This window comes from Ursus arctos, unplaced genomic scaffold, assembly GCF_023065955.2.
Source record: "Ursus arctos isolate Adak ecotype North America unplaced genomic scaffold, UrsArc2.0 scaffold_7, whole genome shotgun sequence".
NCBI classification, from domain to species: Eukaryota; Metazoa; Chordata; class Mammalia; order Carnivora; family Ursidae; genus Ursus; species Ursus arctos.
In genome coordinates, this window is record NW_026623089.1 from 17,656,425 (window position 1) to 17,682,110 (window position 25,686).

General features: G+C 50.2%; 1 protein-coding gene and 1 pseudogene across 6 annotated transcripts in view; one reads left to right on the top strand and one right to left on the bottom strand.

Annotated features, from left to right (window-relative positions):
• The window catches only part of GPAM (glycerol-3-phosphate acyltransferase, mitochondrial), a 58,379-nt gene extending 54,051 nt beyond the window's left edge, over positions 1 to 4,328 (top strand). For all 6 annotated transcript variants that reach the window (XM_044382121.3, XM_044382122.3, XM_026494109.4 and 3 more), the window contains exon 21: positions 567 to 4,328. In XM_044382121.3, coding sequence (XP_044238056.1) covers positions 567 to 683 — 117 coding nt within the window. In that variant the 3' untranslated portion in view covers positions 684 to 4,328. The remainder of the gene's footprint in view (positions 1 to 566) is intronic.
• A 2,018-nt stretch (positions 4,329 to 6,346) lies between these two features.
• On the bottom strand, positions 6,347 to 7,752 carry LOC113251628 (10 kDa heat shock protein, mitochondrial-like; annotated as a pseudogene).
• Positions 7,753 to 25,686: the final 17,934 nt, after the last annotated feature.

Genomic DNA, 25,686 nt, shown 5'->3' on the forward strand with positions numbered 1-25,686 from the left:
AAAGCAGTTTCTGCTGGACTGATCATGAACACATTTCTGGGGATTGGGAAGGGGACAGGCATGTTGAAGGTGAGGCCCATCAGTACAGATTTATTTGAATGTTCCAGAATTGTCCTGGTTTTCACCTTCATCCCCAAACCATTTACATATAACAGGTGGCAGTGTGTTTCAACATGTTACTGCAGTTTTCGGCAGGGATGTTATGCCATGTGATTTTCAGTTACTGTGTTTCTACCGGTATTGCTGGAAGTTTCCTCCCGTGTACTGTACTCCATGTGTCACGTGGGACGGGAATTCCATGGAGGTACTAATGGCCTTTGTGAGGGACTCTGTGACTTTATCCTAACACAGATTTTAAAGTATAGTACACTGATTGGACTCTACCCAAAAAACCCCACACCTGCATCCGTAACCCTACTGATGAACACCCACACGTCTGTTTACTTAAAGCCAGGATATCGTTTTACGTGCCTTGACTGCCTTTTGGGGTCTAGAACACAGGTCAGGGTTGAGGACAGAAATATCTTCTTGTTTTGGTTTGTCTTTAATTTCAACTTTCTCTCTAGGTTTTCAAAGAGACCAAACAAAAGAGAGTGTCTGTTTTAGAACTCAGCAGCACGTTTCTACCTCAGGGCAACCGGCAAAAGCTCCTCGAGTACATTCTGAGTTTTGTGGTGCTATAGGTCACTCCTAGGACCTCTGGCAAGTGGGGGGCCTTGGACGAGTCCCTCGCGGGCTCTGGCCTCTGGCTCGCGAGCTGAAGGTGCCAGCGTGTGGGCAGGCCTGCCCTGTCCTGCTGTGACGTGCTGGAAGACAAGTGCCTTCCCCCCCATGGGGCTGTGCTTACCCCTACTCTGAGATGACACGGCGGCGTCCATGTGATGCTAGGGGGCCCCCGGCCTCTGCTTGCAACTCGTCATCGGTAGATGACACAGTGAAATCTCAAAAAATTATTTTGGAGTTTATTAAAGATTTCCCTTTTAAGTATAACCGTTAAGGACTAAGTTACTGTGATGGGCACAAAAATGTAGATTCATTCTAGAACCGAATCTTATATAGTACACTTAATACTGTCAGATAATTTGTCGGTATATTTTCTGATTAATGGTTAATGCTTCCTTTAAACATAATTGAGTCATCCGTTCACTGTTCTTTGTTTTGTTTTGTTTTTTTAGTCTTATCTTTGTCAATAGTAGCTAAATTTTAAAGGGGACACCTTTCATCCCAAAGTGCTTTACAAACGAATGGGCTGATCTGTGTCACATCCAGGTATCACTGTGCTGTCCTTTGCAGTCAGATTTAGAAAGTGTTTGAAGAGCTATCTGAAAACACAATATTCGTTTAGGTCGGAAATAGAGCTAATGGGATCAAACAGTTAACATCAGGAGGTAAATTTGGCCAGAACACAGACTTTGAACTTCTGCTCATATAAAAAAGTGCCATTGAGTTTTAAATGACCAGCAAGTATTTAGGAGCAACTCCTGTTTCATGTCTGTACCCCTTCCCGCCTCTCAGGTGGCACCTGCCTCTCACAGGTACAGCGGTTTCTGGGAGGTTCTCGGTAGACTGCGTGAGCGGGAAGTGCTGTGGCCAGAGGCTGCTGACCTGGGGCTCTCACGTACCGTGTACAGGTTGCGCCCTGCAGCAGTCCGTGTGACTGGGGCCTGCTCAAGTTGTGTGGCGTACAGCCGTGTGCCATGTGGGTGGTAGCCCTGTCGACTGCTCAGTGGTTGGAGGCAGTTCGCGATTCTTAGCTGTGAGGAAAAACCATGGTTTTCTAAAAACGTGTATGGGTTACATGCCTAAACCCAATGCCACATAGTGGCAAATTATTATGAAAAATTGTCTGTTCATAATGGGTAGGTGCCTTCTTATGAGCAGGGAGCATAACTGTTCATTGTAATTTTGGTGATTTCATAAAGATCATGTGATATTGAAACATTTTCTAACAGCTTATTCCTTCTCTCCACGGTATTATGGAATTAGGAATTTTTCCTGACGAATATTGTGTATAGTCTTTGAATGGAAAATACTGAGAATTAAGTTTGTACTTTTATAAGCTTGGACTTGAAACACTAATGGTATCTCATGGATATCCTGTGTCTGTCGGGGACTGATCAGTATCACGTCGTATGAAGGATCTCGTCTGAAACTCATAGCAATAATGCTGTGCTGGTGTGAGCTTTTTCCAGTCTTCTCAAATTCCATGTTTAAAATCTGTTTGTTCTTTATAGGAATTCACGTGCCCTTAAGCCATTGTCAGTGTTGTCACGGCCCTGGTGTGGAGCAGGGTCTCTGCCAGGTATCCCTCCGTTGCACAAACGGGGGGACGAAGGAACACTTCTGTTGGCTGGAGCTGTGCATGTGGGGGAACACCCAGGGAGAGTTATTTATCCCCGGGGGTGTTCCTTTCCTGGGCGGGCAGTCACTGCACTAGTCTCTCTCATTCTCCCTCTAGATTACAGATCACGGGTTGCTCAAGTTCTCTCTCAGCTACCTGGGAAGTCAAGGTTGGGACTGATTTCGAGTGGTCTGTGCTGTCCCACCTGTGACTTCCGCTAAGAGCTGCTGCTTCGCCAGCCTGAGCAGGGAACAGTGGCTTCCCTGGCTTTATTTTCCTTTTCTGTTGGTTCGTTTTCTAGAAATATAATCAGATGCTTTGGGGAATGCAATGTATGATTTGCTAGCTCTCTCGCAACTTAACTCACTGTGAGAATAAATATGCATGCTTTTTGTAATTAACTGGTGCTTTGAAAACCTTTTTTAAGGAAGAAAAATCTCAACCAAAGCTATGCTCATCCAGACAAGCTGACCCTGAGTTAATTTCGCACAACTCATTCTTCAGTGCCTCATTACTGACAAACATACATCATCACAGTAAGGCTTCCAGTTAGCACTGTTTTGCTTAAAGATTTATTCTCACTGTTTTCCAAAAGCGAATGGCTTCCATGTTAAGATTATACAAACTAGGTGCTTGTAAATAATTTATTACAGTTTACTCTACTGCATTTCTGTAAAACTGAAATGCATGCCCTCCAGGGGAAGACTGTGAGTCAAATTAAAAAACAAACAAAATCCAATAATAAGCACTATGAATCTGCACGCTTTCCAACCGAGAATGTCCTAAGTGATTTCAGAAAAGAGGAAGAATGTTTTGCTCCCTTAAATTTCAAGAAAAGCAAAGGGAAGGAACTTGTGTGAGACGTGTAGAACTAGTAAAAGAGAAAGTACTCCCAAGTCCTCCTTCTCAGATCTGTTCAGTCTTTCGAAGTCATGAGGATGAGTGGAGAAAATACATCAGGTATTGCCACGAAATGTAGACGCAGAGTGTGGGACTTCCCGGCGCCTGAAGGGAAAAGCATTTCCCGTGGTTCTCCACGTAATCTCGGTGTTCTGTGAGACGTTCATAGGTGTTTTGTAGAAGATGCGTTGCTGGTAAATGTGTACGTGGATCCTCTTTTTTAGATACAGCGTGCTCTAGCTCGGCGTAGGCTCAGGGCGTGCCAGTCCCAAGCCTGTTTAACCCAGCGTTTCCAAACTGTTGTGACCCCGGGACCTCTTTCCCCCTTGGCGTCCCTATGAACCTCTCACTAGTATGCCGTGGAAAACATTTTGGGAAGCGCTACGTTCGATAGTTCTGTAAGGGGACAAAACCATACGAGACGGCAGGGAGGCAGACTTTGCAGGCGTTCTGTACGATCACCTGCTCTACTTAGTGGATGTAGGTTTCCCCCTGGAGATGATAAGCACAGAAAACTGTAATATAGGAGGTCAGGTCTCTTTCCTTTGATGGAGAGATCAGCCATCCATGATCCTGGGTTTTTCCCTCAAAGTAATAAAATTAACACAAGGATTAACTGGGGTAAATAATTAAGATTTTAATTCAGATCTAGAAGAAAATATTGCACAACTGAATGCAGATTTTTATCCACAGATAGTTCTAGTGTTTAGAAATGATAAGACCTATCATTGAAGTTTATAAGACTTAATTTGGATGTAAATCTGTTTTTTAAAACACTCTTTTTAGGAACTTGAGACTTGGCATCTGGCGTTCTAGTTTAATACAAACTAATGATTGCATTTGAAAGAATTTTGACTTTATTTCTAAACATCTGAATCTCTGAAATGCCTTGATGGAAGGTGTTATTTTCCTGTTGTACAAAGAAATGTTAAATTGTTGTAAAAAGAATTACTATAAAGTACTGTGAAATAATACTGCGTGATTTTGTGAGTGAAACTTACTTGGAAACGTTGATTGATTTTTATGCCCGTTAATGTAAGAAGCACAGAAGTGTAGTTTTGTTTTAATAAACCAAACAATGAATATATTCTTGATGTCTTGCATTTGTAGTTAACAGTTCCCGACGTAATTCATTAGACAATTATTCTTGTTTGACTTTACATAGAACTTTATTAAAATGCTTATAAGAAATAATCTTGTGTAAATGTGTGAGCCTGCAGTGCATGGTTTTATTACCGATCCGTAGCTCTCCAACTTTGATCAAGCATTTGCTCTCCTTAGTAAATATTCACATTACAGAGATACACTTTGAGTTCCTATAAAGATTCCTTTAAACTTGGTGCTTCTGTCATATTTTTATATACTAAAGTTTTAGGTCTTTTTTCCACTAGTTCATAGTATTCACTCAAAAAATATTAGTTGACTTTTTTGACAAGTAAGGCAAGTACTTCCTTACGGGACTATTTTCTGTGGATCCCTTGAAATCACTCAGTGCAGCCATCTCAAGAGCATGCCCTCTTGCTGTCCATGTCCTTTGGGTACGTAACATGCCTGCGAACCTGACATTCAAGACCGTCCCATCTGTTCTCCACCAGACCCTCTATCTGAACTTTGCCCTTTGCCCCCTCTGGTTTGCTCTGGAAGGTGTTGCCAGGACTATGTCCTTGCTCTTTGGTGCATTCATTTCTTTCTTTGCATTAGCAGCTCTCTTGCGGCGGCCAAATGTGACCTTCCCTTTATCATATCAAATTCCATTTTTTACAACCACTCACTCGAAGAGGATGTTCATTTTGAAGGCTAATCTCTTAATGTTCCGTTCTGTGCCCACTCATTTTAGTCCTTTTTATTCCTTTTTTAAACACCTTGCAGTCTGCTACACACACACCTAGTGAAATTCTTGTGTCCTTTTTTGACAAATACAAAGGCGTTTTCCTAATTGTTGTCCATGGCACCTGCGATGTCCATACCGCAGCCTGGCCTCTCCGTGAGAAGCCACTTCTGCCCTTCTAGTTTCCTTGGCCCTCTGGTCTTCTGTCTCCTTTACAACTCCACCTTCTCCAGCTCTTCCTTGCCTCCACTCTTTATCGGATTGTCCTGGTGTTGTTGCTGGAGCCTCTGAGTTATTCTGAAACCTGTATTGGTTTTGTATGAAAGTACCCAATTTTTTTGTGTTGGTACAACAAACGATGTGATCGTGTGCACTGGCTTGCTGGGCCATTTCTCCCTCGTCAGCGGCCATTCCGTGCCTTCTGGCCTGGGAGAAAGCAGCTATGAGAGCGCTAGTTCCAGAGGCCCCTTCTGGGAGCCAGAGGGCGATCCGTGGTTGGGAGATGGTTAACCTTGCTCGTCTGTATTAAGCAGGGATGAAGTCTCAAAGCAAAGCTTTGATGAGGACTACTGGGTAATGTTTAACCAGGCAGGCAGTGGGCATCTGAGTCAGCCTTTGATGTCGGGCTCATTGCCATGCCCACGTCAAGGAAAGGGTACGTCAAAACAAGCCAGGGTTGCCACTGTCCGTGGCCTTGGTACTAGTGCCAAAGTTGCTTCTGGCAAGGAATGATGAGAAGAAGCAAACAAGCTCAATTTCCAGCCTTCTGGGAAAATGTCTTGCCACCTGCACATTGCAGGTCAGTTGAAAATTAGAAAAGAATCCATACAGAGACCCCCTCAAGCACCTGTCAAAAGTCCTTAACTTACACAGCCAAGATAGAGAACTTAGTAAAGTGATGTGATTACATAAGGCAAGAGCAGATGTAGATAACCTTTCCCCTTGCTTCCTTTTGGGTTCTGTATTGGTGGGCTGATCCTATACCTAGACCCCCATTTGCTTGCCGTGGTCCCTTGTAACTATTAGTAATGCCCTTTTTGACTCTCGGAAGAGTCTAGGTGCGGATAATAGCTTACGCGGTCACTGTATCCATGGGGCATGCACCTGCCAGTCAGCGACAGAGAGGATCCTGCTAGAGTTGAGAGAGAAGCTACTTTTTTGTGATACCATTAGCTTGTTATAAAAGAGAGACGTGGAAATTATTTACATGATAAAAGATTTCACAAGTTCACTGGAATGGCCAGCTTCACTGGGTGCCATTTCAATAATGATTTATCTCAGGCTACATGCTTTCTGAGAATGTCACCATCTCTAAAGAAGAAATAATCCATGTCATGTAGAACTACTTCGGTGTCTCCTTACTCTGGGAGAACTTTATCTCTAACTTTCATGCTAACTGATTGAATCTCTCCACTCTCTCCTTTAGAGTGTGATCCGACAGCTATGACTATTGCTTGCAATATTTTTCCTTGAGATTTTTCTGGAAGCATAATGCATCCTTTGGTTACAGTTTCGGCTACACTCCTTTCAACTAAAACTCGTTCAAAGTGGGGAAGAAACTTTCTAGACACCTGTACTGCCAGGACTTTGGCCACTGTAGTTTGTGCTTGACTACTTTTTTTTTTTTTAAAAAAAACATACTCAGGGTTCACTACCTGAGAACTTTAACCATTTTTGAATTTACTTGTAAGGAAATGTTTATAAACATCTAGCTTCTGCTTCTTGAACCAGTCTGAGCACTTATGGGGAGACAGAAGAGAAACAGCCCACATAGTCTCCAAGTAAACTTTCAGTTTTCCAGAATCCCACTAAGCCCATCTCCTTTAGTACTTCTGGAGGGTTTGAGACCAAATGAATATGCTTCGTTATTTCTCTATGGTTCCAATGGTGAGCAAAATATCCCTGCTTCTATTTGTATGATTCTAGGCATGCATGGTGGGGAAGAGAGCTACCTGTCTCTCTTCACCTAATAAGGAAAAACCACAACAACATGGGGCCCATGACGAGGATTTCAAGGCGGGCTTGAATATGGCCACTTTCTGTTGGTCAGTGGTTCTCAAGGGGGAATTGCCAGACAAGCAGTATCAGCACCACCTGGGAACTTGTTGGGAAAACAAATACTTTTGGCCCCACCCCAGCGCTCCGGAATCTGTTCTAACAAACCCTCAGTGATTCATAGTTTGAGAACCCCCACTCAGATACACTGCCTTGGCAAAAATTGGAGTTTCACCCTATATTCAGGAAGTGAAAACAAGGGACGAAGATGGGTAATAAATACTCTTTCCAGAATGGCTTCTTCTCAGGAAAGTATGAACGCCATCAAGTCAACTTGACCGCACTGGGCTGCAGGATGACGGGCCTTGGACCCTCTGCATGTTGGGGTGCATCTCCATTGGGCAATGGTAATACTGAGCCTCGTCATTGCTCAGCCATGTCTGTAGGTGAGGGCAGGCGTACCTTCAGCCTTGTGCGACTTGTCATCTGGGTGGTTCTCAGCACTTATTTATCAAAAGCAAGGCTTACCCAAGTTTTGTTGTGTGTGTGAATTTTATACGGCCCTTCAAATCCGTTTTTATTATTTTTAATAAAAAGTCTTTTGCTCGAGCCAGTTAACTTTCTTCCAGTTTCACATCATCATGTAATTTTCCAAGTTCCACACTAAATGCAGAAATTACCTCGACATCACTGCACGGGAGTGCGATCACGTCACTTACTGGTTTGCATTCCGTTTGGCCAGGTGGTCAGATGATCATATTTCTGTTCTAGATTTCTTTCATCAGCTTCCTGTGTGAGCACGGGCGATTTCCTCCTTCGTAAAACTTGGGGGCTGAATGCTAGGTGATTCCTCATTTCCCCTTCAGAGCTTAACTTTTCTGAAGTAGAGAAAAGCAAATTCCACCCAATTGCAACATTTCAAATTTACAAAACACTTCCACATTCATTCCACCTAATTTCTTCTTCAAGAATGAATTGTGGGGGTGCCTGGGTGGCTCAGTCGGTTAAATGTCTGCCTTCAGCTCAGGTCATGATCCCGGGGTCCTGGGATCAAGTCCCGGGTAGGGCTGTCTGCTCAGCGGGGAGTCTGCTTCTCTCTGCCCCTCCTCCCTGCTCATGCGACTCGCTCAGAGGACTTGCAGAAGCCCTCTTCAACCGTGCTGCTGGCACAGAGTCGAGCAGGAGGAGAGCCTCCGAGGTTGAACATGGCTAAAACCGGCTACCGTTTGTCTGTCTGTCACGGCTCAGAGCCAACGCAGTGATCACCATACGTGTTGGAGGAGGCTATGGAGAGAACGTGACCTCCCGTTGACCCGCAGGCTGGACCAGGGCCCCAGGAGGCTCGCACCCCTCCCCTGTACATTTCGCCTGGAATGTACATTTCGCCTACCATTTCCGCCCTAGCGGCCATTTCCAGGAGGTAGCGCTGAGAGAGCAAGGAGTCGTTCAGGTCTTCTAGAGGGCTCCGTGACGGAACCCAGTGAAGGTCTCTATGTGAACTGCAAAGATGCTGGTGCGGAGACCTACTTGTTTTGCGGCTGCCCAGGACAAGCCTCGTAAGTAAGTTCCCTCGTTTGCTTAAGGCTGCACTACCCATCTGGAGTGGTCTGCCTCCTCGGTGTCTCTTTGCCCTTAGTATACACGGGCCGGTTTGTGAATAATCGTCTGATAGTATTTTTCGTATCCTGTGTGTCAGGCACCATACCAGTCACTTGGTGGTGGTCCCAAGACCCTCAGAGGAAACTGAGTGGAAGCAATTAGTCAAGGTCACGTGGCTGGCAGGCTGTGATCCTCAGCGCTGTGTTTTACGAATGCTCATTGAAGGCACTCAGGCTCCCTGGTGGGTCCACGTCTGCAAGAGAGAATGAATAACATGGACGCAGAATCTGTACTTTATTTGGGAGGTGTTTTGAACACCAGGCAGGCTTTGGTTGGGCTCACCCCGAAGTCTTCCACTGTGTTCACTGGGTTGCAAAAGTCACTGTCTCTCCTATGGAGGGAAGAGGTGAGGTTCCATCCTGTCCTCCCCCAGGGCAGTCTGCGGTCCTGGCCCCTCCGTCTGGGGTCAGAAGATCTCCCCTCCCCTACAAAGCACCGAATAAATCACTTCTAAGTCTGCACTCCTGGGACAGTAATGGTATAAACAGGGTCAGAGCTCCATCATGCTCTAAGGCTCAAAACTGCAAGTCATTTTTTAATGGAAAGTTTGTTTCTATCTCTGGATTGGGGGGGTGGGGGTTAGAATCTGCTTTGTAGGAGCCTTCCAGCCTGATTTTTTCTCCACTGGAGTTCCCGCTCACTGTAGGCACAAAGCAGGCAAATTAATTTGGAAAGAATGTCTCAGATGGGCAGTGGAACACAGCCGTTGTTTTTGATCAGGACGAAACTTAATTTTTATTGGCAACAACCTTCCATTGAGGTCATTCCCAATGAAAGTTCACTGTGCTTTCTAATCCATTGTACCGGGAGTGTCGGTGTAAATGGTGTGTCCATGGTTGCTGTTTTAATTCAATTTTCTTAACAGTAAAATCTTGCCACTGCCCAGGAAACAGTTTTGCATAAATAAAGGTGAAATGTACAAGTTGAAAGAGTACTTGCCAGAAAGGGCATTCAGAGCTCATGACACTGGAAGGGGCCAGAATGTGGCAGACATCAAATCCCTGCAACATCGATTTCTGCAGCAGAGCTGACCCTCAAGCACACAATGACAGATGCACCAGGAGCCAGACAAATTCCTAAAAAGATGTGAGGAAATCAGCTTTAAAAATTACCAAATAATTTGAAGGGATGAGATGCTTGGCTATGCATAAAGTAACCCCCTGGCAAGGTCTTTAGTGATACAAAGTTCAGCAAGTCTGCAAATTAGAGTCAGTGACTGTTTCTATCGATCTGGGCAAACACTTGATTTCTCCCATTTATAAATTACAGCAGCGAGTCGGAGCCCCGTGCCCATCATGGGGAACCGAGATGGGCCAGCGGGCCGGGCTTTGCAAGTATAATTCATTCTCTCAGTCTTCTGGAGGCAGAGTTCTTGCACGAGATTCTGTAGGACTCTGCCTATACCCTCTTGGCCACGTGGGGGTCACCTAAGGATGTTCTGGCACCCCTTGTCTGCCTGGATGTCCCTGCTGAGGGCAATCTCTGACTGGGAAGCATGAGGGACCCACAGAGCAAGCCAGAAGTGCTGGGGTGTTAGTATCCCAAGAGTGACCCTCCACCAAGGAGGGGTGGGGACCAGAAGATACATAGTTGGCTTTTTTGCCCCTTTGGAACAGTTCAGAGGATCCCCAGTGGGATTAAGCTCCACTGGCCATGGCAGTGACCCATGCATTATACTTTTTTCTTGGTTTTCCCCCCTTCTGTGTCTCCCTTTCCCCATCCCTTACTGGTGCTTCCTGGCGTCAGCTCACACATAAATGACTTGTAGATAAATTCTTGTCTCAGGAGCTGCTTTTAGGGGAACCCAACTAAGACAGCCATCATGACTACTCGCTGGCTAGACCCTGAGCTACCAAGCGATGTTAAGAGTGTATCCAAACACTGTTAAGTTGGACTTCCCAATGCACTGTCATGCCAGCTAGCAGAAAAACTAAAGAGAGAGGGAGAGAACCTGACATTTCTAATTTCCAGTTTGCGATCCATGTTCAAAGGTGGTGATGAGGAATGATCTATAAACATTGCCCTGCCTTTTTTGTTGGTTGCCAGTGGGAAAGATCAACATGGTGCTTGGAGAGATTAGAATCCAGGTGGTAAATGTTCGGGGAGTGTTATTGTTATCGGTTGCCAACACCGACAGAGTTTAATAGGCTGGAGGGGATAGGCTAGGAAGTGTAAAGCGTGCTGCTCACCCTGGAGCAGCTCCCTGTCTCCTATGAGACACAACACAGGACTTTTCCCAAGAAAAGTTACTTGGAGGCAAATACCTAACCTCCTGTGGGAGATCAGGTGGTGACCGAGGGGGGTGCACAGCAGAATCAGTCTTCAGTTGGGTCTGGAAGGAAGGGTGAGAATCAGGCGGTGGGAACAGGAATCCTTGCAAAACCTCACTCGATAATTAAATTTCATAGTACTGTTAAGTTGCTCATATGCAAAACCCTTGCACCTGGGTCACCTGTGGGCTTCGTTCAGCCCGCAGACCTACCTTGTTGGGTAACTTTGAAATGCCAAGCAAATGGAGTCAATGTGCAAGCTATCAAAAGATTTCTAAATTCTAAAATTCTAGCTTTTCTAAAGATTACTAGAAGATCTGGCAGCGCTGGGTCTATATTCCACCTGGAACAATGGGTTCAGATGGGGCCTGTGGCTTTTAGTGTGCTACAGCCCCTCCCCCACCCCCACCTGATTGTTCCCTGGCACTGAGGCCAAGGGTCAGAGGTCACTGAATCACCGAGCTTGCAGTTTTTAATTTTTCCCCCCAAATACTGAGCAATGTCTCCAAATGCATGTCTTTACTTAACATGACAAAAAAGAAAGCCATCTGAGTGTGCAGATGGGAAATGTATTTTTTTCAGGGGAGAATAAAATGGTACATATTGAGCCCGAGCTAATTGCCGGTGGCTGAGCTAACAGCTTTCCAGGCGCAGCCAGCCACTCCCCATTTTACAGATGAAGAAGTGGAGGCGGGAATGTCTCGGGGGAAACGCCTCAAGCTTCTTAAAGGAAGGACGCATGGCCAGCCTGGTGCTGGAACCTTTGCTCTTTCCACCGAGCCCCAGGGCTTCCTGGACCTTGAGCTTCTTCCTGAGGGCTTGAATTTCATGAGCTGGGTGTGGTAAGTCCCCACAGTCACCACATTGGGGGGTGGGTTAGGGGTGAGGGTAGTGGGAGGGAGAGCCTGGTGACGCACAGGAAGTGGGGCCTTATGGTCACCCCAATGACTTGAAGCCCACCTCCCAGGACCCACATGTCTGCCTCAGGACTTACACCTGCCCACCCCAGAACAGAGAGATGTTTCGGGAGGGGAAGTGAGGGCTGGCGTTGGGTGTGCGGGATAGGCGAATCCCAAGTCTGGAAGAGGAAAAGCAGGCCATGACCAGGAAGTCATGGGTGACTCCATGTTCACAGCTTTCTTCAGGTACAGAGCCCTGAACTGCCAACATAGTTTTGAACAAGGAGGGTCCCGCGCAGGAGTCTGGGGGCTTCTGGGTTAATGTCTTCCTGCCATGACTGCTGCTGACATGTCCATAGCTCTGTGATTCCATCAGTGCCTCGCATCGGCCCAGGCTCCCTGGCTTCAAGCCCCAGCTCCCTACTGACCAGCCCAGAGACCTCCTGGCTGTTCCTTGATTACCTGCCTCCACCCACAGGGGATGACACTGAAATAAGGAATGTTCAGGAAGCATTTAGCACCAAGCCTGGCACATAGAAAATGCTTTATACACGTTAGCTCTGTCAAGGGTCTGTCCCTTTCCAGATGACTCAGAAACTTTCCCCAGGACCCTCTGCTTTTTCTATTTCCATCTGCCCACTCTCCCCCTCAGCTGGAGATCTCCGGAACACTCTGGCAAACGCTATGGCAGCCATACTACAGGGGCAGCAGTTCCTGAACAGTGTTTTGTGCTTGCCTAGCCTCCTCAGCCCTCCTGCGGTCCTGAAGCCTCAGACCGGGTTGCCGGAATCTGGTCCCACCTGTACCGGGATGCAGGGTGTGGGCACGCCGCGCATTCCCGCTCTGTCCACTAGGTGGTGCTAGCACTTCACCTAGGGCTCCCAGACCCCGGGCTGAAAAGCAGTCCCGCCAGCGCCCAGGCGGTGGGACTAGAATGTGTGCTTCCCGGGAGGGCTTTGAGAAGCTCCTTCTGCTCCTTAGCAACAGCGGCCACAGATGAGCCCTCAGGATGGATCCTCCTAAGTGGAGGAAAGCGAAGGGAAGAGACAGCAACGGGGTGGGGTGGGATAGAAAAGGGCAGCAGTGGGTGTGGTTCCTGCAGCCCTAGGTCCCCTGTCTGCTGTCCCCCTGGAGCAAGGATGCCAGTGGGTGAGGCCTGAGGGAGCCCTGTCCCCTCTGCCTTGGGCTTATGTCTGTGGCTGTGCCTGAGCCCATCCCCTGTGTGAGTTCAGGCTCTGGCCACTCTGTCACTCTCTCCCATCCCCCTACCCCCTGTCCCCTCTGCCTTGCTGTTCATCTTCCACGAGCCTTACTGCTCCTCTTCTAATACCTCCCAGAGCCCTCCAAGACCACGTCCCCTCTCCTGGCCCTCACTGTTCACTATTGTCAAGCCCAGCCACTCGAGCCTGCCTTGGACACACCCCTCCCCTGCAGCCTTGTCACCACCTCTGCACGTTCAAATCTCATCTTTTCCCCCGGGTCCCCTGCAAGTGATTGTTCCTTCTTCTGAACCCCTGTTGAGTCTCTCCCATGGCACTGGACACCTTCATCCATTCCACTGAGCCCCTACTATGTGCAGCAAGGTGTGGGGATATAATGGTGAACTACACTGACATCCTGGCCCTTGGGGAGCTTACATTCCAGGCTCTGAGGTCGGTGTCAGAGGAGTGAACGGGAGTGTAAATAAAGCACAGATGAGGATAAGTGCCGCGAACAAAGCCAATGGGGTGCTGTGAGATGGCATAACTGTGGGATGTGGACTGGGGGAGTCTTCTCTGAGCAGGTTGACGGTTAAGCTGAGAGCCTTAAGGCTGATAAAAAGCCAGCTTTGCAAGGGCGCTCAGGAGTGGGCTGCTCCTGCCTAGGGGACAGCACGAGTGGGGCCCTAAGACTAGGACGGGAAGGTACTGGGCTGTAGAGAAGATGGGAGAAGGCTGGAACCCAGCACCAGAGCACAACGTAGGAAGTCACCAAAGGGAAATCAACAAGGCTACAGCCCTGTAAAGGGTACTGTTGCTGCTTGGTGTGCCATGGCCTGGGGGGAAGGGGAAGAAAGGAAACCATAGCACAGATGATGCTGTCCGGGACACGGTGGGGAGGAGCTGGGAAGTGGGCCCATTGGCTTGTGCTCTAGAGATCGACAGGCAGCTCTTCCCTGTCACAAAGGGGTGGGGTCTTGTGTCACGCTGAATACCTACTCCAATGGCTTGGGCTGGGGTGGAGGAGTCATGGTCTCCCAGAGTACTGGGAGGGAGGGATTCTAAGGCCGTTTGTCAGCTGAGAAGTGAAGGGTGACAAGATGGAGCAGGCAGCTGGGGGGCGGGGGTTTGCGCAGGAGAGGCAGAGTGACCCGGACAGTTGATTTGACATTTGGCTCCTAGACTCAAAGCTTCCAGAGGGCAGGAACTCTGCTTGATTAATTGTTGTGTCCCCAAAAACATTTCCCAGGGTGGCCTCCCTTGGGCAGAACAAGCATCAGGATTTGATACCGTTGGGGATACAGGTTCCAGCGGGGCTGAAGCAGGGTCCCCTTCACTGCCTGCCAGTGTGAGGAATGCTTGCTATGCATGCAGACGGTGAGGGGCCCGGCTGGGCCATCTCTTTTCCCCTTTGCCTCTTTTCCCCCTTGCTCTGTGCCCACGGGGCTCTAAGCCCACTTGGCCCTCACTGCTATTGCTTAAGCAGTGAGTTCCAGATCCCTCGTGTTCTCCCTTGGTGGCCCCGGCTGTGGGCTTCTTCACGTCTGGAAAGCGGAGTGCTTTAGGAGTTCCTTAGTCCAGATGGCCTTGCAGAAGGGGACAGTGGGCGCCTCCCACACCGCCCAGAAACACATCGCCGATGCCTGAATCAGATCCGAACTTCACTCCTAACAAAAACTTTGCTGACTGTAAACTGTCTTCCTCTCGAGAAGGCTGCCCTGTTAGGTCTTGTTTACAGTGTAAATTTTGCACCTTGCTAAAGCTGGGGGCCACAGAGCAAGCTGGGGGGTGGTAGCGAGGATGTGTCACTGCCTCTGGGATCCGCGGGAAGACGGCAAACGCTGAGGAGGGGTCAAGGCAGGGACTGGAAGCCGGCAGGCTCCTGTCCCGCGCTGCAGGGTTTTGCTCCGGCCCTGCCCCTCTGGGAACGTGAGCCTTTCTCCCGCCGCAGGGAAGAAACCCCCCAAGCCGGAGTTCCCGGCGCGGTCGAGGAGGACCGTCTGCACTTCCGCCGCTAGAGGGCGCTAGCAGCCTTCAGTGCCGCCGGGAGTTGCCGGTGCCCAGGCTTGAAGGGCTGCTGATAGTGGGAGAGGTTTGGGGTGTCTCAGGGACCTCCGGGTGGACATACTGTAGGGCCTGGAACTGCTGTCTGGCATCCCCTGTACCCCCTCCTCCGCTCCGGAGGTCACACGTGGCTGCTGCTTCCTTGGGCCTCTCACCCACCAGCTCTGGCCCCACTATTGGCCATGGGAGCCCTAGAGTGGGGACCCCTGGCCAGGGCCCCCCACCCCAGGGCTCTGGGCAACTGTGGTAAACATTAGAAGGCCTCCCCGAGTTGGCCCCGGTGTGTGTAGTCAGGTCTGCCTGTCCAGGATCCTGTGGGTGCCTCCGGCCTCCTCCCTCCAGGGTGACTTTCCTAGGGGAGCACCCGTCTTTGGCCCGTCTGTCCCTCTGCCCTCCGGGCCGAGCTGGGTGCTGCACTCAGTAGGAGCTCATCAGATGCACTAGGGCCGTGTGTCTCCTGGGGGCTGGCTCCCTGCGCGCCGCTGGCTGGGCTGGTGGCAAGGCCTTGGCTGACAATGAGTGGGGGAGAAGGTGGTGCCCCGGGGCTCAGCTGGGGTCCTGCAGGGTGAGGCTCAGAAGCAGCGGAAGGGCTGGGGGCCCTGAGTGAGGAAGGAGGGCCCAGTAGGGAGGAGGGGGAGGCGGGACCACACACCTAGTGGAAGAAGGGGAGCAGGAGGTGGCCAGGGAGGGCAGTGAGCTGCTCTTGGAAGCCTGGAGGAGGATTCAGACAGGTGGGGAGGATCTGCATCATGTGAAGGTTTGGCCCGGTGGCCAGTCCAGCTTGCCACTGTTCGAGAACCAACCCGTGGAGCTGGCTCTGCTCCCGTCTTCCAAATCTGTTTCCTCCAGGCTGCTCTGGGCCAGGGAGCCAAGGGATGTTTTCTTTATTCTGCTCTGGCCTTAAACCATGGGGCCAGGCTCTCCAGAGGACACAGGGAGAGCCCCCATCCTGGGCTGCTGGGGCTTGTACGCCCCACGGGGTCCACGGACGTCCTGACAGCTGCGGGCACAGGTGTCATGTTTCCGCTGGCCTGGCTCTCGCCGTCAGCATCTCTGAACATGGCCAACCTGGGGGTGGGGTTGCGTAAAGTTCTTGGATCCCCCGCCTTACCATGTGGGCTGGGGGCAGGCCAGGCGGGCTGCACTTTCTTCTCCGGGTACATACAGCCTCTACCCTGGGAGCCGGAGGACGCTGCTCACGTGCGAATCTCCAGCAGCCATTTCTCGGGTCTGAAAATAAACCCTCCCTGCATATAGGGCTGGTCTGAAATGTTAATACATTTGATTTTAAATGTCATTGGCGGATGATTGTCATCAAAAAGAGAGCCTTAGCGGTGGACATTGTCCAGAGCCTGAGGACTTGTGCAGAGTCTGTGTGGAGCACAAGGGAGTCTAATGAGGGGAAGGCCAGTGGGTTGGAGGTGGTAGCCAGGCTTCTGAAGGCCAGGATGGAGAGAGGAGGCACATTATCTATGCAGGGTCACCGGAAACCAGGAGGCGGTGGGCCACAGCCAGATTTCTACTCATTCTCTATTGCAATGGGACAGTAAGTGTGACTTTTTTGGAGGAGAGGCTCAGAGAGGTTTAGATTCTTGCCCAGGGCCACACAGCAAAGCAGAGGCAGAGCAAGGCTCAGGAGGCAGATTCTGCCTCTAGATCTTCAGAGTTCTTTCTTCAAAATACTTATTCACTCGGTCAAATAATCTTCACCACGTGCTTACTTCATGCTAGGCGTTGAGGACAGCTTGGGGTCTGATGGGGGATGCAGACAAGTTGACAGGGTATTACCACGTAAGGATGATGGGTACACAATGTGACAAGCCCAGGTGGGGTGTCAGGGTGGCTCAGAGGAGGGACTCACTCTGTCTGAGTTAGGTAGCAAGCAAGGCTTCTTAGAGGAAGTGAAAAGTGATTGAACTCTGATGGAGGAGAATCCAGTAATGTGATACCCTATGGAGAACGTTCCAGGAGAAACAGAGGAAACACTAACAAAAGGACAAATAAGTAGCAAAAGTAGCTCCACTGACATGGAGCTTTCACTAGACTCTAGTCCCTGGGAGCAGGAATCCATACCCCGAGGGGACTAGCTCTGGGGGGACCCAGGAATGGCCAGGGGCCCCTAGCTGGTCAGTGGTGGGGTTGGGAGTCTACTGGCCAGAGGCCTTTTGCTTTCCTTTTTTTTTAAAAAAAATTACTGTTCATCATGGGAAATTTCAAACATGTACAACAGAGGAGAGAAGAGTTTAACAAAGCCCCACGCTCGCATCAGCCAGCTTCAACAATTGCCAACTTCAGGCCAATTCTGTTTTGTCTGTTTCCTCCCCGCTCCCCCACCTCCAGATTATTTCAAAGCAAATCCCTGACATCGGATCATTTTATCCATAAATATTTCAGCAGGCAGCTCTAAAGGATAATGAAACTTTAAAAAACATAATCACAATAGCATTATCACACCTAAAAACAGCAGTCATTCTAGTCGGTGTTCAACGTTCAATTGCTTCAAGTTTTTTTTTAACACTTGGTTTGTTCAAGTCAGGATCCCAGCAAGAGCCACACGTTGCAAGCAGTTAGGTCTTTTAAGTTTCTTCTGAGCTGCATTTTTTTCTCCCTCCTTTCCCCCTGCCTTGCAATGTAATTGTTAAGACAGCTGGGGCATTGTTCTGTGGTTGCCCACATCTAGCTCTTGCTGTTGGCATCCTCAGGGTCCTGTATAATCTGTTCCTCTGTCCCCTGTATTTCCCATAATCTGGAAGTCTGGAACTTGGATCTGGAGGCTGGATCCCATTCAGGTGCAATTTTTGTATCTCTGGCATTCTTAAAGCACAAAATCAAAAGGCAGCTTGCTGAGCAATGTGTGTGTGTGTGTGTGTGTGTGTTTGCTGGTGTGTGTTTGCTGGTGTGTGCACACATATGTGCATATGCCTATGGGCTACTTTCTTCCCCCTTTGGCCACTTCGCAGCAGCCACTGCTTTCCACTGTTCACAGGCTCCTCTCAAGGTTGCAAAACTCCTTCCAGGCTACTTGCTGAACAAAGAGAAGGCCAGGAAACCATCAAACTATCCCCTTTCTTGAAGTCAGTCCCTGGGATGCTGCCACCAAAAGGCCTTCTTCAGCGGGGACAGAATTCTTTGCAATGTCTGCACATGAGTTTCCTCCTGCTGCCTCCTTCCATTGCTCATCTTTTGACTTAGGGTCCTGAGAATCCAGCCTTCTCCCGCTCCCTCCTATCATTCCGTGCCAGCTCAATGCCAAAGCTGAGAAGTCAGACGTAAACCTCTGGTTCTGGCCTGAAGATCCTCAGGGGCTGAAGTGACAGTAGTCACCCCAGAGCCCAGAGTGTCCTGGAAACAGCAGGAGGGCTGGGGGAAGGTCAGGGAGCACAGGTCTGCTCTCTGCCTATCCTTTGGGATGGGAAGCCCCACACAAGCCAAAGACGGAGTGTGGAGAGGACAGCTGCGAGTAGAAAAAGAGGCCTTGTGCTCGCTTTCTAGGATTCCTGTCCTGGCAGAGACTTGTGTGCTCTGTGAACCATCCACCAACACATGGGGACTGGGGAGGAACACCCGTGGGGAAGACGGTGTCATTTCGTACCCTCACAGTGTGTCTGGTTCCGCGGCCAAACAACGGGGAGGCATTCTTGATCCTCTCCTTTGTCCCTCACATCCCATCCATGGCCAATGGTGTCAACTCAACCCTCAACACAGATTTAGAATTTGTCCCCTTGTCTCCACCTCCCCCAGCCCAGCCCCCGCTTCCATCCCTCCCCACAGTTCCCCAGACTCTTAACTTTCCCTATTCCTTGCCCTAATCCAGCCCTCACACAGCAGCCGGAGTCATAGTTTTGAAACATAAATCCTATCCTAGCCATCCCTTGCCTAAAAATCGTGTGGCAGGTGGACTAGTTTCCCCAAAATCACGTCTACCCGGGACCTTGGAATGTGACCTTATTTGGAAGTAGATTCCTCACATATGTTATTAAAACGAGGTCCTACTGGGTGAAGGTGGGCCTTAAACCCAGTGCCTGGTATCCTTACAAGAAGAGGAGAGGACACGGAGAAGAAGGCCACGCGAAGACAGGCAGATTGGAGCAATGCATACAAGCCGAGGAAGGCCCAGGAGGGCTGGCAACCTCTAGCAGCGAGGAGAAAGCATGGAAGGATTCTTCCCTAGAGCCTTCAGAGGGAGCATGGCCCTGCCACACCTGGAGTTTGGATCGTACCTTCCAGAACTGTGAGAGAATAAATGTGAGTTGTTTCAAGCCACCCAGTTGGTGGTACTTTGTGATGGTAACCCCAGAAAATAACAATAACCCTTACTAAATGGCATTTGAAGTTGTATCTAGAATAAGGCCGCCCATCGTGCCCTGCCACCAGGCCCCCGCTCTGGGCACGCCCCCCACCCCACCTGTCCTCCTGATCATTCCACAGGCTTCCCTTCAAATGCTGGCTCCCAGAGCGGCCCCCCAGCCGGTGCTAATCAGCATCCGGGACCTGTCAGTCTGTCTCATATCATTCTGTTGTAACTTCCTTCATGGTATTATTCCAGCTTGTAATTTTGAATAGGCTGTGTTTTGTCCCCTCACCAGATCAACAGGCATGCGTGTCTTTTGGCCCCTACGCCTGGCTGTTCAGGCTGGGTCTGGCTCACTGTACGTGCTTTGTCAATATTTGCTGAGTAAATGAACCCAACATACACATGTGATAATGTTTCATGGGGTGAGGCTGGGCAGAGGGTCAATCAGTGAGGCATGGGGAGGAGGGGAAGTCAGAAATGACCCAATCCACGGTCCCCGGGTAGGACATGTTGGTGAAGGCGGGTCAGGGCCAGCCAGCTCTGTTTCCCTGTGACTTCGGGGAGCCACGTGCTTGCCACTATGAGCTGGTTCCTCGGCTCTGCTTGCCTGCGAGGCGTGCCCTGCGTCTGAGCAGGAAAGGCCCTCCGGCTCTCTGTGCTGTGATATATGGGTCCCAGACAGAGGGCAGGTGGTCCTGATTTACACGAGCCACAGACCCTTTGGGGCAGCGACTGTGGTGAATTATTACATCACCTGACAGAGGAGATTTATGGCAGGGGCCAGATGCCAGAGCCTCCGGGAGCCGCTGCTCCCACTCCAAGTTTACAGATGGGTCCGCCGAGGCCTGTGGCTTGTTCAGGGTCGAACGTGGGCATCCTCCCTCGGGGCAGGGCAGGACTGGAATCCAGGTGTCCTTGGACTCTTCTGGAGTCCCCTGAGGACTTTCCTCAGGAAAACGGTCAAAACAAAGCAGATCACATCCCCCTCCTTCTACCCCCCAGCTTGCTGGGAGGCTGGCATTTAAATCCCTTGATCTGGCCTAGCTTTTGCTTAAAGATAATAAAGGTGACAGTTCTATTTTATTGAAAAGTGAAGCTTTTGAAACCTTCCTGGTCTTTCCACTGATGGAGCCAACACTGAGAGGTCAGGGCTGTCCTTCTGCAGCCTCTGTCTTCGCTGCCCTTTTGATTCTTTGATGTCTGGGCACCTGAGCCAGACGTGGGTGAAAGGGGGCCAAGTGTGGCAGGCAAGAGGGGGCCTGCGTCCTCCTTCACCTGTCCTGATTTCTCATGAGGCTGCCCACCCCCTCCAAGTAGGGCCTAAAAACCTGGCTTTGGGCTGCGCACGCAGTGGTGCCTCGTTGGGGCGGACGGATGCAAGGAAGAGCCAGGGATGGCTTGAGCCTGCAGTTCGGATGATCCTTTTTGTGATTCGCCCCATCCCCTGCCTCGTCGTCGACTTCCTCACTGATCAGACATGTGGCCTCCCAGGGCTAAGGTGGCTGGGAGCCCGTCTGCACCCCGCTACTCAGGTCAGAACCCTCTTCATCATTTTTTTTTTTTAAAGATTTTATTTATTTATTCGACAGAGATAGAGACAGCCAGCGAGAGAGGGAACACAAGCAGGGGGAGTGGGAGAGGAAGAAGCAGGCTCATAGCGGAGGAGCCTGATGTGGGGCTCGATCCCACAACGCCGGGATCACGCCCTGAGCCGAAGGCAGGCGCTTAACCGCTGTGCCACCCAGGCGCCCCTCTCTTCATCATTCTTGTCTTTCCTTTGCTCCCCAGCGCAAGCCATCCAGCTGCGAGAGCCGTGGGCTTGATGTCTCCAGTGTGTCTCCAATGCTCCTCTGCTCTCCATTGCCATGGTCACCACCTCAGCACAGCCCACCCCCGCCCAGGTCCAGAGAGATGCCTTTCCCCTTTCCCCGGGGCCCTGCTGCTGCCCTCGTCTGTCCTAGAGCTCCTGTTTCCCACGGTGGCTGTACCAGGGGCGATGCTTGTAAGATGGAACACACCCAAATCATGGGAACTCTCTGCTTGAAACAGTCCATGGCTTTCTGCGGCCCCTGGAGTAAAATTCGGACTCCTTGGACGGCCCACAGGGAGGGTCTGCCCATGCAGGGACCCCCGCCGGTGCTGACAGCCCCTTTAGCACCCCCCCTCCCCCAGCACTGCCCACTCGGCTCACAGCCCATCCCAGCCCTGGGTTCCCTCTGCTGGGAGGCTCTCTCCTTTTGCTTTATGCGGCTGACTGCTCCTCACCCTTCCAGCCTTAGCTTACATGTTACCCTCTTAGGGACGCGCCCTCCACCTCCCCACCCCCGACGCATCATGCACAGGGGTCACTGAGCTGTGTGGGCCGATCTCATAAATGAGGCTTTGCTGGAACACAGCCACACCTGTTCTGTTACCTCGGGCTTATAGGGGCAGAGCCAAGAGGTTGAGACACAGGCCGTATGGTCCGCAAAACAGAAAGTAGTTACCATCTGGCCCTTTTTAGGAAAAAAACACACAAAACAACTTGTTGACAATCCTGTTCTAGCTCAGCCTTTTGTTTGCTTTTTTATTGTCATTTTTCACATACAAGATTCAATTTGCATAATTTCACGTTTACTTTTGTTTTGGCCTATCTTCCTGTAAAAGTGTGAATTCGCTGGGCGTGGGGCATTATATGAGGGGTGACACCTGTATGCCCAGTCTGAGCGTGGGGATGGGCATCCATGAGGCATTCAGTTATTATTTGACCAAAATGAAAAAGAATGAAGATGTTGACCAGCATTTTCTAGGACTCATCAAGTGATTAATTACCGGTCAGATGAGTATTTTTGGATTATGTGGAGACTCCTTGCTGTAAACATACGTACACGCCCCCTGGGTGGGACAGATGAATGTTGAGTGTGTATTAACGTCACTCTTGCAGGCACACCTGAGCACAGACTCTTCTGTTTCTCTCCCAACCCGATTGGTCTCCCAGATCATCATTGGGAATGAAATGTTTACAAAGGGTAAAAAATGGATAAATCATTTTCCCTGCCGGGAGTCAACAGGATGGAGGGTAGACGACCAGGAGGCTGGTTTCTGGAAGAAGGAAACGGAGCCCAGGATCATGTTGAGGTCTTGATGCCATGAACTTGTTATGAACGGTCTCAATTTATTTGCAAGTATGTAGATGATAAATTATAGCTAACTAACTATGAGAGCCTGTTTTCTCTGGGCCATCGTGTCTTCATCTGGAAAATGGTTCCTGAAGAGTACGGATTACTATTTAGTCTCCTGGGGCTCTGATGTTAGAGTCAGATGCCATCCCTGTGTGACCTGGTTATTTTGACTCGTAGCCAGCCCCTCTGCATTAAAGGGAGTGTGGATTTTCTCCCATATCTCATATTCTTTTTTTTTTTTTTTTAAGATTCTATTTATCTATTTGAGAGAGAGCACAAGTAGGGAGGAAGGGGTGAGGGAGAAGCAGACTCCCTGTGGAGCAGGGAGCCTGACACAGGGCTCGATCCCAGGACCCTGAGATCATGCCCTGAGCGGAAGGCAGACGCTTAGCTGACTGAGCCACCCAGATGCCCCCCCCCCCCATATCTCCTATTCTTGATGCTAACTTCTGGCTCAGGTCCTTCACAAGCATTTGCTCTGTGTCTTTGGGCCAGATACCGCATGTCTCTGAGACCGTCTCTTAACCCACGGTAGGATCATATTTTAAAAATATTAACTTGATTGTTATTTCTCTTTCCTTTTTGTCTCTTCCTTCCATCAGTGGGAATCCTGTCTTTCTCCATAGGCCTCCCTGTGAGAGCAGAAAGGAGAAGGGAAAACTCTCTCTTCCTGGCTTTTGAATTTCAAAAGCCTAGAAAGGGCTCCTATCAGAGGAAGCAAGACACATGAGATTAAGACCTTCTTCCCATGCCTGTCTCTGACTAGAAAAAGACTCTCAAGGCTGCAGGCAGGGAGGCAAATTTGAGGGGATGCAGTAGACAGACATGGAGAGATCCCACGAGAGCTTGGCTTCCTGCTCCCCAGACTGAGCCCTGGAGAAGGAGCAGCCGTGCCGGATGTATTTGAGGCTAGAAGAGACTTAAGTCCCTCTTCCACAGATACAGGGGAAAATGGCATCCTACTGAGTCTTGCTAAAGAACTCCCTGATTGCCTCAGTTTATCCCCAGCCTAAAACGAAAAAAGAGCAGATCGTTCCAGAAGGGTCATGAGGCCAAAGGGGCCTCAGGGGCAGGAATGGGGATGAGACCCATTCACCCATAGTGACCTCCAAGGGCAGATGATGTCAACATGTTCCCCCTCCCCCCACTGCAGCAGTCCATGGGCCTTCCCGAAACTTCCACGCAACTTCATGGCAAAAGGAGGGTGGGCCTGAATTAGCTGGTGTTATCCCACTGCCCAAATCAGACAAAAAAAGAGTAGCTTCACCGCTGGCTAATACAAATTTGAGGTTGGGCTTGAAAATGGGGACAAATGGAGTATGGGGCTGTAAACCCATGAGAAGTTTGGCTTGGAATAAAAATGCAGAGAGGGAGAAGGGGAGAGAGATTGAAAAATCATTCCCCCTGCCGCCAGCAGCCCAGCTGGTAGGCAGCAGATGGGAAAACGATGATGAGCATATCAGGTGCTGTTAACAAGGCTGAGAGCAACCACGAGAAGCCACCTGCAGCCGGCTTGGTGGAAAATCTGGCTCCCGAGCAAGGGGCTTTGAGTAATCCATCTCGGGCGCCACTGAGCCATGAACTTGTTATGTGGTAGCCACTGGAGGCCCGATCATCTTACACTCAGCTGCAAACAGTGGTGGAATCTCTGGCCCTGAAAGGCCAGATGGCGCCCATGGCATTGCGGTTGCCCGGTCCCGTTGCAGCGAGCACGCACCGCAGCAGACGCCCGGGTTGGCAGCTCCTGGATCAGCTGAACGCGCGGTGCTGGAGCTCCCGGAGCATGTGAGAGGTGCGTCTGTTCGCTGCGTGAATGCTGTTTCCTTCCTGCCAATGTCCATTCTCTGCCGACCAGCTTTGTCCCTCTGCTCTGGTGGAGCCTGGTGCTTCGGCTCGCTTCCCTCTGGATGGGTCGGGCTGGTCCTGATGAGGATTGAGGCTGCTGCACGCAGAAGGGATGGAGAGTGGAGCAGAGTGGATGCCAGAGCTCTGGGCTCAGATGAACTTGGACCCTGATCCTGGCTCCACCCCCATCGGTGGGACTCTGGGCAAGTGACTAAAGCACTTGCAACCTCATTTTCTTCCCCTGTCAGAGGAGGATACCTACCTCATGGAGTAGATACAGGGATAAAATGAAGTCATGTGAACAGAGTACTTAGGTCAGTACTTGGCACCAAGTACCTAGTACCTACCCAGTAAGGATGACTGGAAGACCAACCAGCCACAACCAACCACACCCATGCAGGGCCTGCATCGCCCGTGACACAGGAATGGCCCCTGGGACACTGGCACAGCACAGGGGCCAGGGCTCACTCTCCTTGTGGGACTGTCTCTGCCCCAGACCTCGGTGATCTTGTCTGTTTTCCCCACTCCTCCTGGAATGTGCCCACTTTCCTGCTCCCAGGACAGGCCTTGCGAGAGTCCCAGCTGCACGTGACGGTGGGAGCCGACTCTTCCCAGGCAGGATTGTATCAGAGGACCCCTTTGCCTGTGCCTCTGCCCGTCGGAGATCGCCTGTTTCCAATTGCTGTCCCTACCCGTAATTAGATGAGAACACACTGGAAAACTGGCTTTCAGGGGAGCCAGTGGCACTGGATTGGCTTCAAAGCTGTCAGCCTCATTATGAATAATCAACATTTTGGGGATGAACTTTCAACCAGGCACTCATCGAACATTCATTCCTCATGAGCGCCCTTCACTGGACAGGCGGTGTGTGTGTGGGGGAAGGGACTGCCCTTGAAATAGGAAAGTCGGAGGTCACGTCCTGGGTTGTGCTTGAAAACTCGGCTCCTCTCTCTGTGGCTCAGCTTCCTCATATAACATGAGATGGTTAGAATGGATGACCCCTGGGGGAAAACCGCTTTTCTTTTTTTTTTTTTTTAAAGATTTTATTTATTTGACAGAGACAGACAGCCAGCGAGAGAGAACACAAGCAGGGGGAGTGGGAGAGGAAGAAGCAGGCTCCCAGAGGAGGAGCCCGATGCGGGGCTCGATCCCAGAACGCTGGGATCACGCCCTGAGCCGAAGGAAGACGCTTAACGACTGCGCCACCCAGGTGCCCTGAAAACCGCTTTTC